General features: G+C 38.9%; 1 protein-coding gene across 1 annotated transcript in view; it reads left to right on the plus strand.

The window, feature by feature from the left end:
• Positions 1-21833, plus strand: part of CPE (carboxypeptidase E) — a 121827-nt gene extending 99994 nt beyond the window's left edge. Inside the window, exons 4-9 of the mRNA XM_025384603.1 lie at positions 6095-6212; positions 8267-8449; positions 11275-11414; positions 16725-16824; positions 19094-19212; positions 21023-21833. Of these exons, the coding sequence (XP_025240388.1) occupies positions 6095-6212; positions 8267-8449; positions 11275-11414; positions 16725-16824; positions 19094-19212; positions 21023-21121 (759 nt within the window). The 3' untranslated portion in view covers positions 21122-21833. The remainder of the gene's footprint in view (positions 1-6094; positions 6213-8266; positions 8450-11274; positions 11415-16724; positions 16825-19093; positions 19213-21022) is intronic.
• The last annotated feature ends 3868 nt before the right edge of the window (positions 21834-25701 follow it).

Raw genomic sequence — 25701 nt, forward strand, 5'->3', positions numbered from 1 at the left:
AGTGTCTCAATTCTACTTGGTGTGAACTCCAAGTTCCTTCCACTCTTACGAGCCACCCATTAGTGTGAACTGAGTGATCAGCTTGTGGAGAGCAGAGCCACTGTGGCTGAGAAGAATTGTTCTAGGGCTTGGTCAGTAAGCAGGAGGCAAAAAGAGAGAAGGAAACTGCATACAGGGGTTGAACGCCTCCAGCCAAAGGAGGTGAGGTGTAGAGGTCTTTTACCACTGGGAAACATATCCAAGTCATGTGGCACCAAAGTGTGTTACCAGTGATGAATCCATACGGGTTTGCAGCAACCTCAATTCTTGCTTCCTCAGAAGAAAGAATTAAACTGAGAAACATAAGGCAGAGCGAGAGACTGAGGCAGGTTTTAGAGCAGGAGTGAAAGTTTATTAAAAAGCTTTAGAGCAGGAATAAAAGGAAGTAAAGTACACTTGGAAGTGGGCCAAGTGGGCAGCTTGAGAGATCAAGTGCCCTGTTTGACTTTTTGACTTGGGGCTTTATAGGTTGGTATGCTTATGCTTCTGGGGGGGTTGTGTCCCTTTTCCCCTAATTCCTCCGTTGGGTGGGCTGTCTGCATGTGCAGTGGCCTGGCAACACTTGGGAGGGGCGTGTGACAGTGTGTTTACTGAAGTTGTGCACATGCCCACTTGAGGCGCTCGTCCCTTACCAGTCCAGTGTTCCTAGAGGAAGGTCGCATACCAGTTGAACTCCGCCATTTTGCCTCTCAGTGCACATGCATGAGCCCATTTGCCCAGCTCCTGAGATCTTATTGGGAAGCTGCTGATCACCAGTTTCAGGTTTTTTAATCTGTTGGGAGACTGCCTTTCCCTGGCGCCTGCTGCAACCAATTATTATTTTAGAAAGGCAGTTTAACAACCTCCTGCACATTACCTAATGTTTGCCTGACATTCCTGGTGTTGGGGGAGGGCCGTCTCCTGCCCTGCTCATGTCTGACTAGCTACCTACTGCAACAGTCTGAGACAAAGGCTACTAAAGGCTGAGGACCCTGGCAGAACCTGATAAGTGAGTGACTTAGGCTTTTCCTGCTTCTGAGTCATGGATACACATCACTGTCTCAGCCTGAAAATTGTCTTTCATGGGAGAGAGAGAGCCGGAAAGGCAGCAGACTGGGGTAACCCCAGGTGAAAGAGGGCAGTCCTGTGTAATAAACCATGGGGGCTGAGACAGAAATGGAAAACTTCTGGAAGCGGAGGCCCCATATTAGCCTACAAGCTTTCTCCATTGCTTGCATTGACTTGCCTGTGCTGTCTCTGTTAAATCTGAGAAATGAAGACTATCATAGAAAAATGGTGAAATCAACTCATGTTGACAGGATATTTGATTGTCAACTTTGTGCAAGCACCGTTACTTCTAGCCAGCACTACCTTCTCCTTCCCCAGCTGAACCTGAATATTTGCATAATCTCTATATTAGATGTTTTTGTATTTCTGGCTTAGGCAACACTTATTTAAAAGAGGCATGCTCATGGTACTATCTTTTAATAAGAGCTTTTATTTAAAACAAACTCAATGTGACTTCTTTTCATAGAGGTAAATTAAAGAGAAATACATGAAAATTAAGGACTAGTCCCTTTTTGGAACATAAGCAAGGTCAGTTTACACTGAATCTTTAGTAAACTTACTTCATCATCATGGGGTGATATTGCCTGTGTCTGGTTCATCGCCTTTTTACATTTTTGTCTGTAAGTGTGAGACAGTGTTTTGATTCAGCATGGTACAAAAGATATAGTAGGCATTTCATTATTGTTATTATACATTCCTCTACCCTCTTCCCCTTCTCAGCCTAATATCTGTATTTGTATCCCTTACAGAGGTTCTTAAATGTCAAGATACATTCTTCTGTTTGGTGGAACAGGGAATCAGCGCTTACAAATGCAGATTCCTCCTCCTTTATATAGTTGTGAGAAAAAAAAAAGAAGTTCATATTCCCATGTGAGCTGATCCAGGCCTGGGGTGTGTGTGCTTCAGGATAGGGTGGTGCGAAGGAACTTCATTCTTACAAAGCCCTCTAGATGCTGGAGGTACCTGAGACACGTCCACTTGCTCGAGATCCATGCTCTCCTGGTTCTTCTGAACCTCTCTGAATAAAAGCTCTCTCTTGCTCTCCCAGAATTCTTTCTCTAAGTCGTTTGTCATCTGCTCTTGAGCCCTTCAGCCTGGTTACCTCCAGTGTTATCTGGGCTCAGTACATGAGCCTTGGCCTGAAAGCAGAGTCAATTGAAATATACCCAGCCATTTATTGTTTACCCTGACTTTAATAGCTAGAGAAGAAAACTGAATAGCGCTTCATCATAATTTAAGAACCAAAGACATCTAATTATAGAGCATCATATTTGAGCTGTATTTATAATCTTTAAATGGAAAGTTTAAAGAAAGGCCACAGTTGTTTCTAGTTTCTATTAAAGGCTCAATTTTAAAGGTACTGCCGAAGTCTTCTCTGTGGGTCAGTTAAATATATAATTATAGTACACAGGGGTCTCAGGATTTAGTCAGCCTAAAAGATTCTGTTAATAGTCAAAGGGAAACTTAGTTGAATTTATCAAATTGTAGAAGTTACTTGCTTGCTTTTGAACATACTGGTAACATGCATATAAGCAATAGTGTATGATGTAAGAACTAGTAATAGGCTAAACCTGATAGCTTCACACAATTTTGTGTATTTAGGACTGTATCTTTCAATTTGTTTCAAGAGCAGTTTCTTTTAAAAGTTTTCTATTGCAAAATTCATTTTTATTACAAAAATTAAAACATACAAATAAGGAGAAAGAAGAATCCATTACCCTACAATCTTCAGTGAGCACCATTAACATTTTGATATGTATTTTTCAATACTATTTTTTATGACTGTATCAAGCTATAAATATATGGTGCACACTGTGCAAGCCATTCTGAACACTTGTAGGTGGATAATAAACACAGGAATACAGTCTGCCTTGGCATGGCTTTGCCTCCTAACTCCCAGTAAAACCAACCCTCCCTCCCAAAGAGTATTTTCCTTACCCCCAACAGATGGGCCACGGGTACTCCCAACTTCTTTATTTTTACCACTCATTTCTCTCTATTCGTCCCTAGACTTGGTGAGGTTCCACCTCCTTCCTGAAGTCCTCAATGATTCTCCAAACCACACCTTGCCCCTTCTGAACTTATTGAAATATGAATATCTGTCAATATCTGTCATTGGGTTAAAGAAAATAGAGGGAATGAGAGGTGTACAAAGAAGAAGAGGACTGAAAATAAATTTAGTAGTAAAAGAAAAACTTTTGAACAGAATATTATAGAAAGTGTGTTAAACTCATCTCATTTAATATTAATGTCATCTTAGCAATTGGGTGTAAAAACATAAATTCGCTTAAAACGTATATGCATTATAGAATATTTTGATGTCATCTCCCATATTAGTTATTTTTAGGTTGACTTAAATCAACATATAATAAGAGTGTATTTCAGATTCCTGTGGAAAGAATGCATTGTTGAATAAATGGAATTGAGACAAATCCATCTCATAAATATCAGCATAGATCAAAATAAATTCTAGACACTACAATTTAAGTTTAAAAAGTATGAAACTAGAAAACTTTGGTATATAATGTTTAGAGGGGGATAGAACTTTCTAAATTTCTTGTATAGACACTAGTACATAGTGGACACTTAATATTTATTGAATGAATGAATGAAATGGAAAAGCAAAGAGACCATAAAGAAAAGATCAATAGGTTTGCCATTATGTGCTTAACATAAATATCTTAATGTTCTGTATTTTAATTACAAAATTTGAAAGGCACATGACACACTTGGAAAATATTTATAGTGTGTAACAGAGAGCTAATTTTTTTTCTAAACAACTGTTGCAAGTCACTAAGAAAAGCTATGCATTTCAATAGAAAAATTAGTTAAACCGTACAAATATGTCACGGAAGAATAAATAGAAATAATCACTAAACATAAAAAACTGTTCTAGTTTTATTGGTTAATTAAAATAATGCAAACAAAAAATTCCATTTGTCATTAATCAAAGTGACACACTTTAAAACACATAATAATTCCATTGGTTTAAAAAAATTAGAAATGGAAAGTTTATGATACTGTTGCTGGTTATATTCCTGTACCTTACAAGAATGCAGTTTGGAATACATTTTTAAATGTAGACAGTTTTAGCTAATACAAATTTTAATTTAAACATTTTTAGCTAAAAATGTGCTTAACTTGTGGCCAAGTCATTCAGTTTCTAGAGATTTCTCTAAGGAAAGTACAGATTTGCACAAATAGTAGCTACAAAGGTGTCCACAGTATTTTTAATTTTTAAAATATAAATGACCGAGTATCACCACTTGGAGATTACTAGTACTAGTGTAGTGGCTGTGGAGCTGGCCTGGCTGGGCTCGAGTCCAGCCTCTGACACTCCCAGCTGAGTGGCCTCATGCTGTTCCCTAACTTCTCTACATCTCAGTTTATTAATCTCTCAGATGGGGGAAAATGTAGTCCCTGTTTCATAGAGTGAATGGGAGAATTCCATGCCTGACACAGAAAGTGTTTAATAAGTATTAGCTATCATTTTATTGGTATTTAAAAATGTTATATCCAGACATTGGCTACCACTCAGCCATTAAAATATCATTTTAGAAGGGTATTTAATAACATGAAAAGGTGTTCATTATCTGTTGTCAAGCAAAAAAAAGCAGTATATAAAATGGTATATAAATGATCACATTTAAAAATTATATAAATACATTGGGAAAAGAATGAAAAAGAGATCTATACAAATGTTAGTAGTGGGTATCTTTAGGTGGTAAAATGATGGGTAATTTAAATTTTCTTCTTTGTTCTTGTTTGTCTCCTCTACATTTTCTACAATGATTTTTTTTAAGCAAAAATAAGATCTACCAACCAAATGAAAAATAATAAAAACAACCTCCTACTCTAAATCACACTTTTACGCAGTTAAGAGTAGCTTATGTGAAAATAGGATAATTTTAATAGACTAAAGCTGATACACTAAAAACAGCATGAGCCTTATGGTTTCACTGACTGGATGTGAACTCTTAGCTGTGTGAACTTAGATATGCTATTTAACACGCCCAGCTCTCAGATTCCTCCTTGTGAAATGGGTATGAATATCTTTGCATATCCAATGCAAATGTTGAAGTGCAGTAAAATAGTTCATGTGAGAGCTATTCATAAACTGAGCACAGCTATACAAATATGAGATCTTATAACCATCAAACCCTACTGATGTCATTAGATTTTCTGTCCCAAAGAACAGCATGGATCACGTCGCCAGTAAAATCTTTTCTTTTCATTAGAGAAGCACTCGGGGTTTGAGAGTCTTCCTAGTTGCTATTAAAAACTCATTGCATAAAAGTATCAAGCTTTTGGCTCCACATTATTTCTTTGGTATACATTTCTTTTTTCCTTTGTTTTGCTTCCAAGATATGAGGGGCAGTGAATCATTCTAAAGACTTAACATGAATTCTTGAAACTTGCCTTTATTTAAAAATTTAAGATGACCATTCCAAAGTAAACATATTTTACAGTCCACTCTGAAGGAGACTCAACCTAATATTCTTTGATAGGAAAAATGTTTGAAGTAGTTGAGGGAAGTTGGGAAAATAATAAGCAAAATTTGGAAATAAACTTTACCACATGTTTGAACCACCACAGAGGACAGATCTTGTTCTGCAGTTCAACTATTTTCTTTTCTCCTTGTATTATCCTTAACTATGCATAATAACAACGTGTGAACCACTATAGATCAGACAGCGATGTCCCAAAATTTGTGAGTTGCATGCTGGTTTTCAAGTTACAAAGAGAAGAAAACTGGCAGCCCACAAAAATAAAACTTTGAAAGAAATTTAAACACTTTTGAAATATTTTTATTATAAATCTGAGAAAGTTAGACATGAGGAATGCTGCTCTTGTAGGAAGCTTTATGTTTTCTGCGAGGACAACCGCAAAATAGTTAAAATATGACCAGCTTTCAGTGTTTTCCTTTACCTTTCCTATGTCATTTCTGTCAAGTGGTCATATCAATGATTATTAAATTTATAATCCTTTTAATGTCTCATCTGAACAGCTTGCTCCTGAGACCAAGGCTGTCATTCATTGGATTATGGATATTCCTTTTGTGCTCTCTGCCAATCTCCATGGAGGAGACCTTGTGGCCAATTATCCATATGATGAGACACGGAGTGGTAGGTATTCTTTCTGCTTCTCTAATTGGTTCAAAGTTTATAATACTGTACAAGGGTTTACAGGATGATTTCTGTAATTTTTTTTTTTAAAGAAGTGGACGTTAAGTGATTTTTGCCTGAAGAAAGAACTATGTTTAACAGGAAGCTCTCCTAATCATTTCATGTGGTGGTGGCATATCTATTTGGCAGAAAAGGACTCACTTTTTCAATAGTTTAGGTGAAGAGGAGCGTGATCTTGACAGAGTACCTAGACAACAGAAAGGGAGAAAATATACGTCATAAACTTGGGTCACTCCTGGACACTGATAAAGTGGAGAGATTACGGAAGTTGTGTAGATTCATGTAGAAGATGGCTTGAACATGGGGGCAGCCTCTTGGTGCTTGATCAGGTCCCCAGTGGATCTCTACATGTGTCTTACTGTGTTCACACACTTTTCCTTTTGGAACTATTTCTGGTGGTGTCAGGGACGGGGAGTGGTGCTTTGGCTTTCTCTAACTCGTTTTAGTTAAGCTTCAGACAAAGCAACCTTTGGCCAGATAGATATTTTCAACTTGATTTTTGTTGCTCCAGGGAATTTCCTGCTTTGGATCTATTTTCAGGGGCCTTTGAAGAGTTAGCTCTTTGTAAAAACAAGATGATTATTTTATTTTATTTTTTAAAATTTTAGATTCAGGGTACTTGTGTAGGTTTGCTACATGGATATATTACATAACGGTGAAGTTTGGGTTTCTAGTGTACCCATCACCGAAAGAGTGAAACCAATAGGTGATTTTTCACCCCTCACCTCCTCCCATCCTCCCCACTTTTGGAGCCCCCAGGGCGTATTATTTCCACCTTTTATGTCAATGAACAGGCATTGTTTAGCTTCCACTTATAAGTGAGAGTATATGGTATTTGATTTCTGAATTATTTCACTTTGGATAATGGCTCGTAGCTCCATCCATGTCGTTGCAAAATACATGATATCATTCTTTTTTATGGCTGCTTAGTATTGCATAGTTTATCCAATCAACCACTGATGAACAATTAGGTTGGAATCAGAATCCATGACTCTGCTTTTGTGAATAGTGCTGCCATAAACATATGAGTGCACATGTCTTCTTTATATAATAATTTCTTTTCCTTTGGATACATGCTCAGTAGTGGGATTATTACATTGAATGGTAGTTCTATTTTTAGTTCTTTGAGAAATCTCTGTATTGTTTCCCATAGAAGTTACATTAATTTACAATTCCACCAACACTGGTGGGAATCCATGTCAACATCTGTTGTTTTTTGACTTTTTAATAATAGCCATTTTGAGTCATGTATTATGATATTGTGGTTTTAATTTGCATTTCTCTGATGATTAATGATGTTGAGCATTTTTTTCAATTATTTTGACTGTTTGTATGTCTTCTTTTGAAAAAAGTCTGTTCTTGTCCTTTGCCCAATTTTTAATGGGGTTGTTGGGATGATAATTTTAGATACTGGAAACTGAGTGTTGAAGAACATCTTTGGGGAAATAACATTGTTAAATAAATTTGAAGATTTTGTGGTTTGTTGATAATTGGGAAACTTGTAGGCCTGCATAATTTATAATGCATTAATAAGAATACAGTGTATCAAAATGTGTTATTTATTTCTATAATACATATAGGAGATTAAAAAAATCTAAGACCAGATATTGAATGGTATATATGAGAATGATTCATAGTGGGTATGAGATTAGTATAGGTACGTTTTTTAAATTAATAATTTTAACAATAAAAATCTTCCTCCTATTCTCCCAGGCCTAGTTTCCTATGACTTTATTACCTTTCCTTGCAAAGCTTTCAACTCATAAGTAGAATGTACATTCTACCCAATTTCTACTTTGTAGTATTAGGAATGGAAGTTTTGTAACTTAAAAACTAAGTGTAATCAGTATTTAAACTTTTACCTCCTTCCCATAGTTATGTAGCTAAAAAATACATCAAAAATACAATTACTCAACACTGAATCGCTCTTTAGAAAACATGCGGTGCTGCTTGGTCTGTGTCTGTTTCTTTAATCTTGTGGATTTGTTTTCTAGGTAGTGCTCATGAATACAGCTCCTCCCCAGATGACGCCATTTTCCAAAGCTTGGCCCGGGCATACTCTTCTTTCAACCCAGCCATGTCTAACCCCAATCGGCCACCATGTCGCAAGAATGATGATGACAGCAGCTTTGTAGATGGAACCACCAACGGTGGTGCTTGGTACAGTGTACCTGGAGGTGAGTTTCTGTTGTGCTGTCTATGTGATTGTAGCTTATTTACAATGACTGTTTAGGTTTAGAGAGTGATTTAGATTTAGGGAATCTTCTACCGTCCTCCATCATTAAAAAGTAGACTGAATCTATAGTTCTTCCATTAAAGTCAACTTTTTGCATGAATGATTACTATGTATAATTTTGTTTTTGTGAATTTTAAAAATTGTGATGCTAATTGAAGAGATACAGGAAATGAACTGAAGACATTCATTGGGAAAATAATAAATTGAATATTGTTAATTACGCTACTTTTCAAGTTCAAGCCTTAGGGAATGAGATGGCATCCTTAGTATATGCCAGTCATGCTCGTTCACTGTAGGTAAATACACATTTTAGAGGGCTTGCTTTGGCTTTTAGCATAACCTGGTGCACAGTACTCTTTTATTAAATGATGGGATAATGGGGAGTATTTGACATGGAATATTTAGTTTATGTTCACTACTCTAATAATCCCTATGAGATCAGGTAGCTTTTCGCTGTTTAGTTTGAAAAGGAAGCAGTTGCCATGTGGGACAGTAGCTGGGGGAAGCCCCTTCCTAGGTAGCCAAGGCAGCTCTCTTGGCTTCCTTGTCCCAAGGCGGACTTTACAGAGCTCTTATTTTCACTAACACTCAAGGATGAAGATTGAAATGTGAAGATATTTACATATTTTTTTACTTTTCTCTTTGCCTGAGAAAAATTTTCTATGGCCCACCTGGAAGAAGAAAATTTGTTAGGGTAATAAGCAGCATTAGCTAATTGTAGGGTATTGGTGTGTTTAATATGCTTAATTTTGTTGAATTACATGCTGAGAAAAATATTCTTTCTGATTTTTTTCTTTCTGATACATGTTAATTCTGTTTTTATTTATATTTTGCATTTTATCCAGATCAGACTTAGTACTCTTTCCCCCAATAGCTTCAGAAATATGATCTATGTCAAATTTAGGATTTAGAGCATGTCTAGTACATCAGATGGGAAGTAATTTTATACTTTAGTTTTTACAAAAACTTTAATGATTCCTTGGAATTCCTTTTTGAACAAATAGTGTATTGTCAACAAAATATAAAGTAATCTATATCAGTAGAATACTGATAATAACATTATTAACGATAATAATAATATTAGTTAACGATTATGTCTCATTTAGCTAAACAGTCAAAGGAAGCTCCGTTAGTCTTCAGTTCTGTATATAGTGAATAACATTCATGTCTTAGGTCAGGTTTTCTAGAAGCAGAGCCTGGACAGGGATTTGGATGCTTGTAATTTATCAAGGGAGCACTTTTTAGGAAACACCCTGTAGGGAAGAGAGGGAAGCAGAGCAAGGAAGGGGATAGAGCTAAACAGGGGTGTGGTCTCAGGCAAAGTCCAGCCTTGGCCTGAGCCATTGGAAGAAGCCTGGAGCATAAATTAGGGGCAGGTTTTTCTTCCCTTGAGGGAAAAGGATGAGCCTTTGGTGGCTCTATATTGGTCAGCCATTGGTTGTGGGGTGCCAGAAGGAATTGGGGGGAGAGATAGGAGGATGTAACTCCCAAGCCAAGTGGAGATTCTGGCTCCCACCAGCAATTCTCTGGAAAAGGGCTGGGGGATAGCTGTGAGATCTAACAGCCAACACCTGTAGCGGTTTGAGTCTGGATGCCCTGGCTCCATAAAAGCAATCTGGTGGACACTAACAGCATCCACTACTAATTTGAATCAGATTTAAATTAAAATTGCTCTGGATGCAGACTATTCTCTTTGGTGCTATTTGAAGTATTGTTATCATTATATCTTGTATGTAGTAGATACTCAGGGATTGTTGAATTAATATATAGTGTGAAAGGAAATTAAATTCTGGGACCTCAACCTCATTTAGCTAAAGGGAAAAGTCAAGCTGGGAACTGGGTCACACAAACCTGCCACCCCATTTTGGTTCCTAAATAAGATAACTACAAGATGAAAGGATACATGCCTCCCTCATATTTTGCCCACAAGGAAATTCCTGGTGAGCCGTTAAAACTTCACCTTGGCCATGTAAATTGATAGCTTATCTTTACAGGTGCAGTCACCCCAGCCCGCCAGACACAAATGCATATCTGATTGCTCCCCTACCCCATTTTGTCTGTGTTATCTTATGTAAAATGCACATTCCCCACATTTTTCCTCTGCCCCCTTTTGTTTATGTGAAAACTGCGCTTATCAATATCCCACCCTCTCCCCTTTAAATTTGGGGTCCTCAAAATCATCTTCGGAGAAAGGCATAGACCTGTCTCTGGGGCGCATCCTTAACTTTGGCAAAGAAATCCCCTAAAACGATTGAGACTTGTCTCATCATTTTTCTTGATTGACAATAGTATATTGCCAAGACTCCCAATCCCTCAGAAATACACTATGATACTGATTGGGCTTAAGGAACAATATAGTATGACAGATCATGTCACATGAAGCTCCAAGTTCTTCTCCAGTAGGAAGGTAGACTTAGAGGGATGTGCATTTCTTTAACAGATCAGTAGGGATGAAGTCTTTTACCCTGTTGTCTTCTCCAAAGCCCACTCCCGCAGTGTGGAGGGTGGGTGATGTCCGCATTAGCACTCTGAAGCAGCAAGTGCTTTTGCTTAGGAACCTGAGAGTTTGTGCTTTTAAGGTCTAACAAGCCCCCACCTCTGTTGTTCAATCCCTTACAGCAGATGATTCCTGTTAAGGTTTCCCACAGGCTCCTCAAATGCCCTGGTTTGTGTACCTTTTACTTGGTTCTTGATTCAGAAGACTAGCCTGTGTAGAGTTTTAGGCTCCTTGTGCATATTTTGACTTTCCATTTGGCATTTTGGCAGGGATGCAAGACTTCAATTACCTTAGCAGCAACTGTTTTGAGATCACCGTGGAGCTTAGCTGTGAGAAGTTCCCACCTGAAGAGACTCTGAAGACCTACTGGGAGGATAACAAAAACTCCCTCATTAGCTACCTTGAGCAGGTAAACACAGTCTCCAGCATAAAATGCAAGGCTTAGAAGCATTCAAACCTGGCATACAATGGTCTTGTAAGAGGAGTCCAGTGGAGTCCATCTGGTGCAGAATGAGGACACCGTATTTGGAAGGCAGGTGTCAGCAGTGTTTCAGTTAGGCTTTTATTTGTCGTAGGTTTTGTGGCTCATGACTATTCACCAAGAACTGACTAAACTGGAGAGTATAGAGAAAAGATGTAGAATCTTGTTTTTGTTTGTATTATTCTAAGCAAGGGCAATCCTAGGACTCCACCCTGATCACCATGAGGCATCCCAGGCAGAGTCAGAACAAAAGTAAGGCAAGTGAGGCACCTAGAATGGAAAATTTAAGGAGGATTTTAATCTTAGGGACATGCAAGTACAGGATTAGCACTTGAGAGTGAGTGTCTCCTTAAGTTTTGAGCTGTAGAGGCATCATCTTTCTCACCCTAGACTCAACTGTATCACAGGTAATAATAATAATAATGAGTTATGTTTATTGGTCATTTACTATTTCCAAGGCATTATACTAAATGCCTTTTATGTAATAACTAGTGCATTTAATCCCCACAACAACCTTACGAGGGAAGTTATCATCATCATCATCATCATCATCATCATTATAATCATCACTAAATTAAAGATGAGGAATCAGAGACACAGAGAGACTAGACAGCTCACCTGAAGTTGCTTAGCAAGAATTCAAATCCAGGCTATTTCCAGAATCACCATGCTATGCTGACTTTCAGAACAGAAGCCTGGATCTTTACCAGAGAGCCATTTATGTAGCCATTCCAATGGGATCCATATAGAATTTTGGGGGATCTCACCATCTGCCAGAATAAAATCCTTCACCTACTCAGGCCAGTCCCCTGCCAATCCCACCCCCTGCATAGTATGTAGACACTGGCACCAGGGGCAGTGGCGGTGGGAAGACCTAAAGACTCTGTTCATTCCTGCAGCGCTTTGCCAGTCTTCAAATTTTATTCTAAATGTGGCCATTTACACCTAAAGTCAAGTAGAGTGATGTTAGTTTCCTGTGCCAACAAATAGTCCAGACCAATCTGTTAAACTAATTTGACACAAACAAATGCTGTGAAATAAACATTTAAGTATTTATATCTATATATGTACATATAAACATATATATATATATATATATATATAAAATCAACACTTTTTTTTAAAGTAAAACCAGGAGTTGAATCCAGTTTCTTTCTCCACCATTGCAAGGCCCTGTTGCAGTGGTCTCTATATCTTGCTACGGCCTCCTTTGAATAAAGGCTGCTCTACAAAAAAAAAAAAAAAAAAAAAGAAGCAAAATCAGCATAGGAATTCTTTTACACATGTCAAATATCCATATATTGTCATAGTATCATGGAATACATCCACTGATGTCAGACGGTGATTAAAGAACACATTCCACAGGATTCTTTTTGAATCAATGGATTCCTGCTGCATGTTAGCTTAAAAAGGTATTTTCCAACACAAAAACTAAGGATAAGTAGTCCACGATGACTCTAGAACAACTGTGGTGGGAACCCCTACAAAACGTCTCCTTTGAGGAGAGCTGTATTTGGATGGATCTTCTAAGAGCAAAGTTAACTGAAAAGCATGTTTTTGGATAGAGGAAGTAAGATGGGACTGACTGGGGTGTTCTCCATTTAGATATCAAATACAGTGCTTTTAATTTTAATAAATATTTAATAATATTTAAATTTTTAATAATATTTGTATTTATACTCCTTAATACAGTGCTTTTAATTTTACATACGTATTTTTTCAACAAAAATGTATTGACTAGTTTCACATCCCAGGCATTCAGTGAGGCACTGGGGATAGTGACCATCCTCAGGAAGGCTTCACACGAGTGCTGTCAGAAAGAAGAATACCTCATCACAAGAGAGGAGGAGAGCTGGCTGAAAAACAAAAAAAGCTTAGCTACAAGGAGCAATGGCAGTTCACAGAAGGGGACCTAACCCAATCACGGGAGTTTGGAAAAGGCTTCTTGGAGCTGTGCTATAAGACTTACTAAAGTTGATGCCCATAAGATCATCACTCTGATCAACAATTTAGAAACATCCTTAGCTGCTGTTTAAATCATCTCTTAGTTCTTGAGGAAAAAAATATAATACAAAACAAATAAAACACGTCTTCTTACCATATTGAAAAAGGAGATTTGTCATATTTATGGTGGAAGGGGGGCATGCATCCAATTCATTTGACAGCGATATCAATTTATATATAAATAAGCTAAAAAGAAGAAGGATAAAGTTATACAATCCTATTTTATGCTGCTCGGAATAAGAATTTGCTCTGTCCACAGATCCATGTGATCTACCTTGATATGGCGTTGTCATTATGATGCTAACTGTGTCTAAGCAGTGAGTGGTATTTATAACCAGCTCATCTAGCTTGCATCATAGAACACTCCAGTTTAGGAAAACAAAGGCTGATGAAAAATCAGTGAGGGCTGCCAGAAGTTCTGTGTTGTAATTGTTGTCTTGACAATGGTGGTGATTAGTAATTGAACACCTGGGCCTAAAATCTAAGCTTGGACTAGTTTACAACTCATAGAAAGTAGGTGATTAGGAGATCTATTTCTGTAACTGTTGGAGAGGAAATCCCTTGCAGAGTTTTAAAGAGATGTTTGCAGGGACTAGAATTGTAAAGCTAATTACACTAAAGAGTTTGCTAAGGAGAAGAGCTCCCTTCCACTCAGTAGCTTTGGAACAGTCTAGTTCTCAAAATTCTCGAAGAATTTCTTAAAGAATGGTTCATGGGCACCTGCGTTAGAATCATCTAGAGTTCTTATTAAACATGCGTTTCCTCTCCTACCATTAAATCACACTCTCTGCAGGGAAGAACCCAAGAATCCTCAGTTGCAGCAAGCTCTCTGTGTGACACGGAGTACATGAGGGTTTAGGGGGTGTAAACAGTCCTAGCAACAATGGAGAATCTTCTGGATGCTTTTTCAGCCTTCGCTGAAACTGAGAAGTCCTGGAATCTGGGGAGTGATCATCGCAGGCAGCACAAGTGTAGTCAAACAGCTTCTTCCAGGCATGAGTGAAATTTGGACTTTCGTGATTTCTTTTGCAAAAGCCATACAATCTGAATTTTCCAGTCTGAATTCATGGGGAGTTGACACAGTCCATACACTTCTACTGAGATTTATTACTACACTGGAATTTTTCAAACAGAAAAGTTGACATATCACAGACAGACATTTACTTCTTTAACTATTTGTTAAACTGCATACTGAGATATAAGTCTTGGATTGCAGAGGCAGAAAAAAATAAAGCCATGAATATTAACCGAATAGATTTGTGCCTAATACAGGCAAATAATCTGTTCTTGTAGTGATTAATTTACTTACTTTACAATGATGTGGAAATTAGAAACTTTCTTTAAGGCTTATAATATTGATAGTTTTAGGATTGTAGTGCCTCAAGGGGAATAAAGTACTTGGGTAAATCCTCTTTTATCAGCTAGCATCTTTCTAAGTTTTATTGAATGGGGCATCATTTTAAGAAATTTAGAGTTTGGGTCTCTACATATAGCCCATTTCTTCTTCTCTACACTTTTTCTGATTTTTCATCTGTTAATTCAGAAAGTTAAGTTTTCATGTTTCATGTTTTTCAGTGGCTAAATTTCAAACTCTTCTCAATTTTGGTTGTCTGATTCATAAATAAGTTATGGAGAAAAGTTAGAATTGAATAAATCTTAAACTTTTAAAAAATATATTTACTCTCTTTACTATACTGGTTGCCAATAAAATGATCATTATTACTGACAACAGGGATAGCCTTTTCCTATTTGCAACATTAAAAAAATTACACGTTATTTTTATAGGGTGTGAGAGGTTTCTTTTTTAAAGAAAAATGGCACACACAAAAAATATTGCTGGTAACACGGGACATCTTTTTGATAAAACAGTGTACCACTGCTGAATTTATTCTTTGATGACAGAGGGTTACAGGAGACTTATCTCTCTGCTGTAGGGAAATAGTCAAATATCATAAGTAACGAAAGACAATTTATTTTCTATAGCCCAATTGGGTGAGGCACAACCTGAGCATTTGGGAGGTTGGTGCATATTTTGTTAAGTAATCAAGTTTAGTGAATTACCATTTGATACTTTAGATGCAGTACTTTCTTAAAGACCTGAAGCGACTCTGTCACTTCAAACACATATTGACTTCGATGAATTGTCTTTCCAAAATAAAGAGAAAAGCAGTTTTTGTAGTTTGCAGTGTATTAAATAATAGCCAGTTGATGACTACAACTTAATTTAGGGGGATTATTCTCAGTGGCAGCTCTCCCATCTTCTTCCTAATTCAACATCCTATTTTCTGTTATAAGGTTCCCTACTCTATTTTCAGCCAAAATAATGTTAATAGATTTAATGCAAAAGCAGTCACAGTATATATCTTTTAATCTAGAATGAGCTAATATTAAATGGCTTTTATTATGATATCCTTGTTAATTGACAGTAGCCATATAACAGATACATAGATGACCAAAATTAAAAGAGAGTAAGTTATGAAATACGCTAAGACTAGAACTTTACACATATTGTAGCAGGATGAGCTGCAGACAAACCCCTCAGACATGGAGTTAAAGAAGGAAGGGCTTTATTTGACCGGGAGCATTGGCAAGACTCACGTCTCAAAAACCAAGCTCCCCGAGTAAGCAATTCCTGTCCCTCTTAAGAGCTCCCAACTCTAAGGGAGTCCACGTGAGAGGGTCACGATCAAGTAAGCAAGCAGGGGTATGTGACTGGGGGCTGCATGCACCGGTAATTAGAACAGAACAGAACAGGACAGGGATTTTCACAGTGCTTTTCCATACGGTGTCCGTAATGTATAGATAACACAACCAATTAGGTCAGGGGTTGATCTTTATCAGGCCCAGGGTGTGATGCCGGGCTGTCTTCCTGTGGATTTCATTTCTGCCTTTGAATTTTTACTTCTTCTTTCTTTGGAGGCAGAAATTGGGCATAAGACAATATGAGGGTTGTCTCCTCCCTTAATATGACAGTTTTTTATGATTTGGAAGGTACTAAAGTCTTTTTTTTTTTTGGACACAAATAAGATATTAATTTTCATTTCTCTATTTATGGAAAAGCAGAATAAAATGCACAAAAAATTCAGTGGCCTTTTGTGCGTGTCTTGATTCTTAAACAATGGGGATCTACGGTATTTGCTGGAAAATAAGGAGATGCTTGATATGAAACATATTTAAGGCCATTTCTATAATTTATAGGTCATATTAACTTTTGGTTGTTTTTGACCTTCACAGATACACCGAGGAGTCAAAGGGTTTGTCCGAGATCTTCAAGGTAACCCAATTGCCAATGCCACCATCTCCGTGGAAGGAATAGACCACGATGTTACATCCGGTGGGTTTTTGCCACAATCTGGAGGCTCTACGTTATTTACAACAGCATAATTACTAATTATCATAATTATAAGTCTTATGCTCTTCTGAGCAAAACAAATAGCTCGTATCTCTGCAGCATTTCTGAGCTTTGATCTGGTGAAGTTTCATTTGTGGGCTCAGGTCAGGCGGAGTGGAGCCCAGGGCGGCTGCTGCGTTACAAATCCGGGTGCAGCAGGTGGCGCCCTTTCCTCAGCTGTCTCGCCCCAGAGCTGGGAGCTGGTGCCACAGGCTGCCGATTCTTCGCGGTTCTTCAGGCAAAGGAAAAGGAGCTGCCAGAGTTAAAATACCAGTGACTTTCTGGTCTGTGTTGAGAAGTGCTAACGAGCTGCTAATGGGGAGACCGAAGGAGGGAGCGCAAAGAGGAGGAAGGAAGAAAATTGCTGCGGGTTGTGTGTCTAAAAATTTTCACACAGTTTTTCATTTAATCCATAAAATAAATCCGCAGGGATTCAAGGTTAAACAAGAATTTATAGGATTGAGGTGCAATGTTAGTGACTTCTAGGTTTTGAGCTCAATTTCCATTTTCCCAGTTTGAGGAAAATGATGATTTTTCTGGCAAATCTACCTACTCCCATTAATAAACATTGATCCAGGTCATTTTAATTGTCATTTGTTGGGATATTTTCAATAATGACAGCTTTTTCTTTTTAGTTATAAACTCTTTACAATTTTTTTTAGACCTTGTGACAATTAACCTTTAACTTATGTCCCAAACCACTCTGTATCATCAGCTCTTTCTTAACCTTCACATTTATAGCTTGGATTAAAAAAAAAAAATCTTTAACATTTGTCCTCTAAAACTCCATTCATTCTTCATTTGTCAACAGCCCACTAGATGCCAGCCAGTATGCCAGAATCTGTGCCAAGATGTTACCCCATGTAGCCCCTTAGCCCTTAGCTGGGAGGGTGAAACCCAGCATTAGTATCCCTGCCACAAGAAACCTGTTAGCCCTAATGTGTCATACAAATATTTTATTTTCTCTGCATTCCATGATGTGAACTGTTTAGGAAAATCTAACCAGGGAATAAAGAGGTGGAAAGAAATTAAACCGGAGGAGGGGCTCTAGAACACTCCAGCTTTTCAATGGCAAGGTGATAATAAGAAGGAACCAGCAATAGAACTGAAGGTAGAAAGAAAATGCAGTGTGTTGTCCTGGAGGCCTTAAAGTGCTTCAAGAAGGAGGGAGTGAAAAGGCATCAATTAAGATGAACCTTGTGAATGAATCCTTGGATTTAGCAGTTCAGAGGATCTTATCAAAATCTGTTCAATGGAGTGAGTGGTGGGATCCTGATTGGACTGGGTCCAATGGAGAATAAGAGAAGAATCATTCTGAGATTGAGACATGAACAAACCTTCCCAGAAATTTTGCTATAAAGCAAAGAAGACAATGGAGGCAATAGCTGCAAGGAGATGTGGATTTAGAGGTAGATATGATGATATGGTGATGGGGGCTTAATTTTTTTGACTGTACCTATTTTTGCAATGAAATAAGATGTAAAGTATCAACTGGGAGGATGAACGGGATGTGTAGGGTGTTAGGAAAAAGAAGAAGGTAAGAAGGTGTGAAGTGTCTACGAAAACCTTGCTCTTCAAAGTGTGGCCTCTGCTCGCAACCTTAGCATTGCCCTGGGGCTGGTCAGGAATGCAGAACCCGGGAGCTGGAATCAGATTTTGCATTTTACTGAGTTTCCCAGGTTTGCTCCCAAGTTTGAAAATCACTGATTTAGGCAAATGGGAGATTGAATGGACTAGGGTGCCCAATGTATTCTAAGTCTTTAGAAATCTAAATTTCTAACTAGGGCCTCAGAGATCCTACAGGGGCTACCTTTGGCCCACACTCTGTGAAGATTCTCTGACTGTCAGGTCGTCACCTGGCAAGAGTCAAAACATGATGGTTGTATGTTCTGACGCCACTGCTTGGGGACTTCATCTGTCTTTTTCCCTGTGTTGCTCGTGATGTGATTAGAAGGTCTATGATCGTACGAGGTTTATTAGACAATTTAACATTGATATCTGTAAAGTAGCTGTAAGAAATCAAGCCTGTAAAGAAAGTTTCACGCCCTATTCAATAAAATTTCATTAAATTCCCTATATATTTACTTCAAAAATCGAGAATCAAAAAAGTTGAACTGAGCTAGACTGGGTATTCCTTAGATGGCATAATTATGCATTTTGTAATTCTGCATATGTCATGCGCTTTGTGATCTGATATTCTGCTTTCCTACAGCAAAGGATGGTGATTACTGGAGATTGCTTATACCTGGAAACTATAAACTTACAGCCTCAGCTCCAGGCTATCTGGCAATAACAAAGAAAGTGGCAGTTCCTTACAGCCCTGCTGTTGGGGTAAGTAATCATAATAATAGCCAAGCGCTATAATAATAATTAAACATTTACCATTGTCAGGCATACTTAAGTGACTTATATTTAATCTTCATACTAGCCCTATGAGGTAGGTAGCATTGTTATCTCCACTTAACAGATGAGAAAACTGAGGCTTAGCAAAGTTAATATGAAGCTCTATTACCATTTCTCAGTTTTTGAAGAGATTTACAAGAAAATGAAATAAAACTTTAAAAAATTAAATTTTTATTTGCTAACCTTGATTTCCATCTAAATGGGATTATATTTCATTTGCCTTTTTATCTTTAGCACCTAGCACATGCCTTTCTCAATAAGTATCTGAAAAAAAATGATACGTAAAAGAAAATTCTAGGTGCTAACCAAACATTTATTTAGCGTATTCTATGTGCAAGGCTGTCTGTGCTAAGTACTATCAAAAACCATATCTTATTTAAGTAGATCTTGTTTGTTTGTTAGGAAGGTGATGGTGATAAGACCAAAATTTCTCTTAGAGAAGAATTTTACTACTACCTTTGTATTATATGCCTGGGCCCGTGGGAATATCTGTAGGATTTCTTGAAAGTCTACAAGGCTTACTTGAAAAGAATTTATTATATTTTTGTTTATGCACCCAAAACTTGGAGTATAAATTCTTGGTTTTTGCAAACAAAGTATCTTGAGTTGTTAACTGGTACATGGCTTTGATTGTGTGCATGTCTACACTGGGCTGTATATGTATTAAAATCAAGAGGTATATTTGGGTAACTGAAACCCGGAAGAAATGGCCCCGGGAACAAGTTGTAAAGGTTCAACTATTTTGATCCTTTGTCTTTCTGGCATGTGTTAGTGCAAGGATATAGTGAATGGAATCACGATCCAAAATAATCAGACATTTCAGTGGCCAAATCAAGAAACTCGTAGTTCCATCTGGGATGGGGCCTGAGAGGATTGGGGTTGGGGGCTGCCTACTTTGAACAGCCTTTTACGCAGAGTGTGTGGCTTCTCCATAGACCTGATGAAGATTCCTATTCACAAAGAGAGTGGCTTGGACACATACTTGCTTTTGTCAGTTTGTTTAACAGATTCGAGATTCTGGAAAGCAGAACCTTGTAGTTTGGGATACCAGCATGCTGAACTGTACTCTTCTACATTCCCTCCCACATTAGAAGAAGATTCAAGGCTGACAGGAGGTGCTCACTCAATAGCCAAAGGCAAAAAATTAACTATAAGTTAATTTTTTTTCTTTTCTTTTTTTGAGACAGAGTCTCGCTCCATCGCCCAGGCTGGAGTGCAGTGGCACGATCTTGGCTCACTGCAACCTCTGCCTCCCGGGTTCAAGAGATTCTCCTTCCTCAGCCTCCTGAGTAGCTGGGATTACAGGCTTGTGCCACCACGCTCAGCTAATTTCTGTATTTTTAGCAGAGACGGGGTTTCACCATGTTGGTCAGGCTGGCTTTGAACTCCTGACCTTGTGATCTGCCTGCTGGGACCTCCCAAAGTGCTGGGATTACAGACATGAGTCACCGCGCCCGATCAGTTATATCTTTTTATGAGGAGAAGAGACTGGGGCAGGAATTTTGTGAATTATATCTGTCTTCAAAGCCATTAAATCAAAGGACATTTCAAACATAAGGCTTTTGAATTTTTTCCCCCTGAAAATATCTTTTATTTATCACAAGAGATTTTTATTTCAGGATTTGCTTTAATTCAGGTGGCTGGATTGAGTGTGTACTGAAACTGCCCTTATTTTTAAATTTCAATTAAAAGAACATATGCAGTTTGATAGTAATATGCTCTTGATTTTCTCTTTTAGGTTGATTTTGAACTGGAGTCATTTTCTGAAAGGAAAGAAGAGGAGAAGGAAGAATTGATGGAATGGTGGAAAATGATGTCAGAAACTTTAAATTTTTAAAAAGGCTTCTAGCTAGCTGCTTTAAATCTATCTATATAATGTAGTATGATGTAATGTGGTCTTTTTTTTAGATTTTGTGCAGTTAATACTTAACATTGATTTATTTTTTAATCATTTAAATATTAATCAACATTACTTAAAAAATAGCCTCTTAGGTAAAAATATAAGAACTTGATATATTTCATTCTCTTATATAGTATTCATTTTCCTACCTATATTACACAAAAAATATAGAAAAGATTTAAGTAATTTTGCCACCCTAGGCTTCAATGCAATATTCCTGGTATTATTTACAATGCAGAACTTTTTGGGTAATTCTAGCTTTTAAAAATTAGTGAAGTTCTTTTACTGTAACTGGTGACAATGTCACATAATGGATGCTATTGAAAAGGTTAACAGATACAGCTCGGAGGTGTGAGCACTCTACTGCAAGGCTTAAACAATTCAGTATAAATTGTCGTTTTTTTCTTGTGCTGACTAACTATAAGCATGATCTTGTTAATGCATTTTTGATGGGAAGAAAAGGTACATGTTTACAAAGAGGTTTTATGAAAGGAATAAAAATTGACTTCTTGCTTGTACATATAGGAGCAATACTATTATATTATTTAGTCCGTTAACACCACTTAAAAGTTTAGGGTTTTCTCTTGGTTGTGGAGTGGCCCAGAAATGCATTCTGAATGAATAAAGGTTAAAAAAAAAAAAATCCCCAGGGTGTGTATTTTAATTCTCTAAGATTTTTGGTCTAGCACTGTGGTCTTGTGATGAAAACATGTATCCTCTTAATAGTGGCTTCTCATGTGTTCATCCTGTACATTTTAAAATTTGTTAGGTGACCGCTGTGTGCCAAGCACTGCATAGCCTCTATGTATGTTATTGTGGCAGGCGAAAGGTTCTGATTTTGGACACAACCTTTAAATAAATAACACACAAATCAATGTTTGGACACAAACTCTGAATCAGTAACACACAGGTTAATATGTAATTATGCGTTGTGATAAGTAAAATGACAAGAAAGAGCAGGGTACAGAGAGAAAGAATGACAGAGCAACTTAAATTAGACTGGATGAGAGGAGTCAGGGTTGCATCTTAATGCACAGACCTAGAATATTGAGTGGGTGTGAGCATTGCAGAGTGTCTGAGTGTAGGGGTGTGTGTGTGCGCATGGTGGTGGTGGTATGGTTGATCAATGCTGCAAGTGTAAGTTTTGGTTACAATCGTGCTGTTATAATAGTAGGCCCCCACATATATCCTGGGTTAAGCACAATGGAAGTGTATGTTTTGCTCAGGTATCTATACTGGAAAGAAGACAGAAAGATGGGGTGACTTTTCTTCACACATTCTGGGACCACGTTCTGGGATCCATTCTGACAGAAGATCTGCCATCTTCTGCACACGTCCAACAATGCTGCATTGGCGGTCGTCTCCACTGCAGCCAGTGGGAAAGGGGAAAGAGCAAGGGGGAGAATGCAGAGGGTGTTCTTGTGGGCAGGCCTGGGAGTGGTATACATTACTTCTGTTCCCATCACACTGCCTGGAATTGTACATTCTTTGGCCACAGTAACTGCAAGGAAGTCTGGGAAATGTAGTCTAGAAGTGCACCCAGGTAGGTGAGGAGACGTGGACTTTGGGACAGAATAGCAGATGCAAAAGCATTTGGGTAGGAAACACATGGCTTGATGGAGACTGAAGAAGGACAGATGTACAGTTGCCTAAGAGAAGCTCACAGAGTGAGAAGAAAATTGAGATTGAAACTGAGCTCCGAAGAGCTTCGAAATTTTGCTTCTCGAGGTTTAGATAAGAGAGGATAGACTGCAGTATGCTGCCATAAGAAGCAACTCCAAATCTTAGTGTTCTAACTTAATAGTAATTTATTTTTCATGCAAAGTCTGTAGGTCTACGTAACTCTCCAGGAACTTTGCCCCGCATGCTGTGACACAATTATGTAGAATGTTTCTACCTGCAGCTCTGCCATCTCAGCACAAGGTTTCTTCAGTCTCCTGTGTTGGTCACAGAAGAAGATAACTGAGGCCACTTCTGCCCACAGCTCACAGGTCAGAGCTAGTTACATGGCCTTGCCTAACCACAATGTTTGGTGAGCACTGTCACTGCCGCAGTCCTCTCTCTGGTGCCAACACAACTTTGCTCTCCTTTTTCCAAATATACGACTAACTTTGCAAGGGAGACGACTTAAAGTCACATCAAATCATGGCTTTGAGCTTCAATTTCAGGATCTCTGAGTGATCTCACAATAGTCTCTATGTCAGGTCTGTATATGGCCAATCCTGTTTCAGGGACAAGTAAACTAAGAAGACAGGTAACATGCATCCCTCACCCCCAGTGTGCAGTGGTAGAACCGGATCAAGACAATGTGAGGAAACACTTCCATTTGAAGTGGTGAGCAATGAGAGGGGCCCAGCGTTCAGGCCTGCAGCAACTCAGGACTCTCGCCGAGCAGACACTTTATGGGCCTTCTATTTTGGGGGTAGAAAGTGTTTCTGGTTTCAGAATTCATTCTGCACTTTGGCAAGAGCTTTCTTTCTTTTCTTTTTTTTGAGACAGAGTCTCACTCTGTCACCCAGGCTGGAGCGCAGTAGCGCCATCTCGGCTCACTGCAAGCTCCACCTCCCGGGTTCACACCATTCTCCTGCCTCAGCCTCCTGAGTAGCTGGGACTACAGGTGCCCGCTACCACGCCCAGCTAATTTTTTTGTATTTTTAGTAGAGATGGGTTTTCACCATGTTAGCCAGGATGGTCTTGATGTCCTGACCCCGTGATCCACCCGCCTTGGCCTCCCAAAGTGCTGGGATTACCGGCGTGAGCCCCGTGCCTGACCAAGAGCTTTCTTTTCCTATTGTTCTCCATGGCCTTGACTTTGCTCTCTTAAACTTCTCTCTGTTCACTCGGGACCTAAGTTGGTGGAGGTCCTGACCTGCATAGCTATATCATCTGGAATGTGGGACCTCCCCACTTACTGCAGAGGGTGGGGAGGAGAGACTGGAACGGAGGAGTGGACCATCTCATTGGCTTAGCCTGGAGGTGACACATGTCACTTCTGCTCACATTTTGTTGTCCAGGACTAGTCACCTGACTTTGCCTACCTGAACAGAATGCAGGAAATATAGGGGAGGACACTGGTTATATGTCTCCACTATAGGGCCATACAGGCCAAATGGACTACCCATTCGACTATTGGAAGGAAAGTGTTAGTTCTATGTGGTTTTGTCCTTGCACTCAGTTTTCTTGATAGAGGGCTTCAAAGCTCCCTGTCCTGGTCATGCTGTTAACATGCTCCAATTTTATCTAATGGCATGGGGGACATAGAATTGAGCACTGTTGGGAGGGAAAGTCCTTTCCCTGGTCTTACGTTTTTGTGTTGAAGGACCTCCATTGAAATACAACTCTTGGCCTGTAGTCTCACCCCTCACACACTCCTTCCAGCAGAGAAATCAATTACCTAATTGCAAGGTGGTGACGGGGTACTAATTGGGTAGAACAACTCTATCAAAGGACCGTAAACTTCCCATTTTCCTCCTTGGAGACAGCTCCAAACTTTCCTTTGGGTGCAGAGGGAGGCTTTGGATGTGTATTTGGACAGAGGAGAGAGTTGGCAGTCACGGAGTATTAATAGGATCTTTGATTCACAAACCTAGTGTCATTTTCTCCAATTAGTTTATCAATAATAAAGCTGACAGTTTAACCTCTGTCTACTGATCTGTGTTTTATTTTTCAACTGCTTCTGAACTCAGGAGTAGAAGAAATAGGCAACTTATACTGAATGCCTAAAATTTTTAAGAGGCATACATGTGTAGTATTTTAGATTTGTGGCTTTTTTTTTTTTTTGGTGAAAGTAAAGTGGGGCCAGGAGCGGTGGCTCATGCCTGTGATCCCAGCACTTTGGGAGGCCAAGGAAGATGGATTGACTGAGTTTAGGAGTTTGAGACCACCCTGGGTAACATGGTGAAACTTTGTCTCTACTAAAAAAATATAAAAATTAGCTGGGTGTGGTGGCAGGCGCCCAGCTACTCAGGAGGCTGAGGCAGGAGAATTGCTTGAACTCGGGAGGCAGAGATTGCAGTGAGCCAAGATTGCGCCCCTGCACTCCAGCCTGGGTGACAGATGAGACTGTCTCAAAAAAAAAAAAAAAACATTGGTGAAGTGGGCAGCACCTTTCTCTTTTGACTACCCTCCTTCTTCCTCTCCTTCTTTCCCTTCTTCCTCTCCTACCCCTCCTCCTCTTCATCCTTGTCTTCGTCATCTTCTTCTTTTTCTTCTTCCTTGGGATTTCCTCTGTTGTCCAGACTAAATTTCAGTGGCTCCATCATGGCTCACTGCAGCCTTAACCTCCCAGGCACAGGCGATCCTTCCACCTCAGCCTCCTGTAGCTGGGACTATAGGCACACACCACCACACCCAGCTACTTTTTTATATTTTGTAGAGACAGGGTTTCACCATGTTGCCCAGGCTGGTCTCAAATTCCTTGGCTCAAACAATCCATCTGCCTTGGCCTGCCAAAGTGCTGGGATTACAGGCATGAGCCACCACACTGGGCCTATACTTCTCTTAATTCAGTCTAAGAT

The sequence above is a fragment of the Theropithecus gelada genome, chromosome 5 (assembly GCF_003255815.1).
Source record: "Theropithecus gelada isolate Dixy chromosome 5, Tgel_1.0, whole genome shotgun sequence".
In the NCBI taxonomy this organism is placed as follows: domain Eukaryota; kingdom Metazoa; phylum Chordata; class Mammalia; order Primates; family Cercopithecidae; genus Theropithecus; species Theropithecus gelada.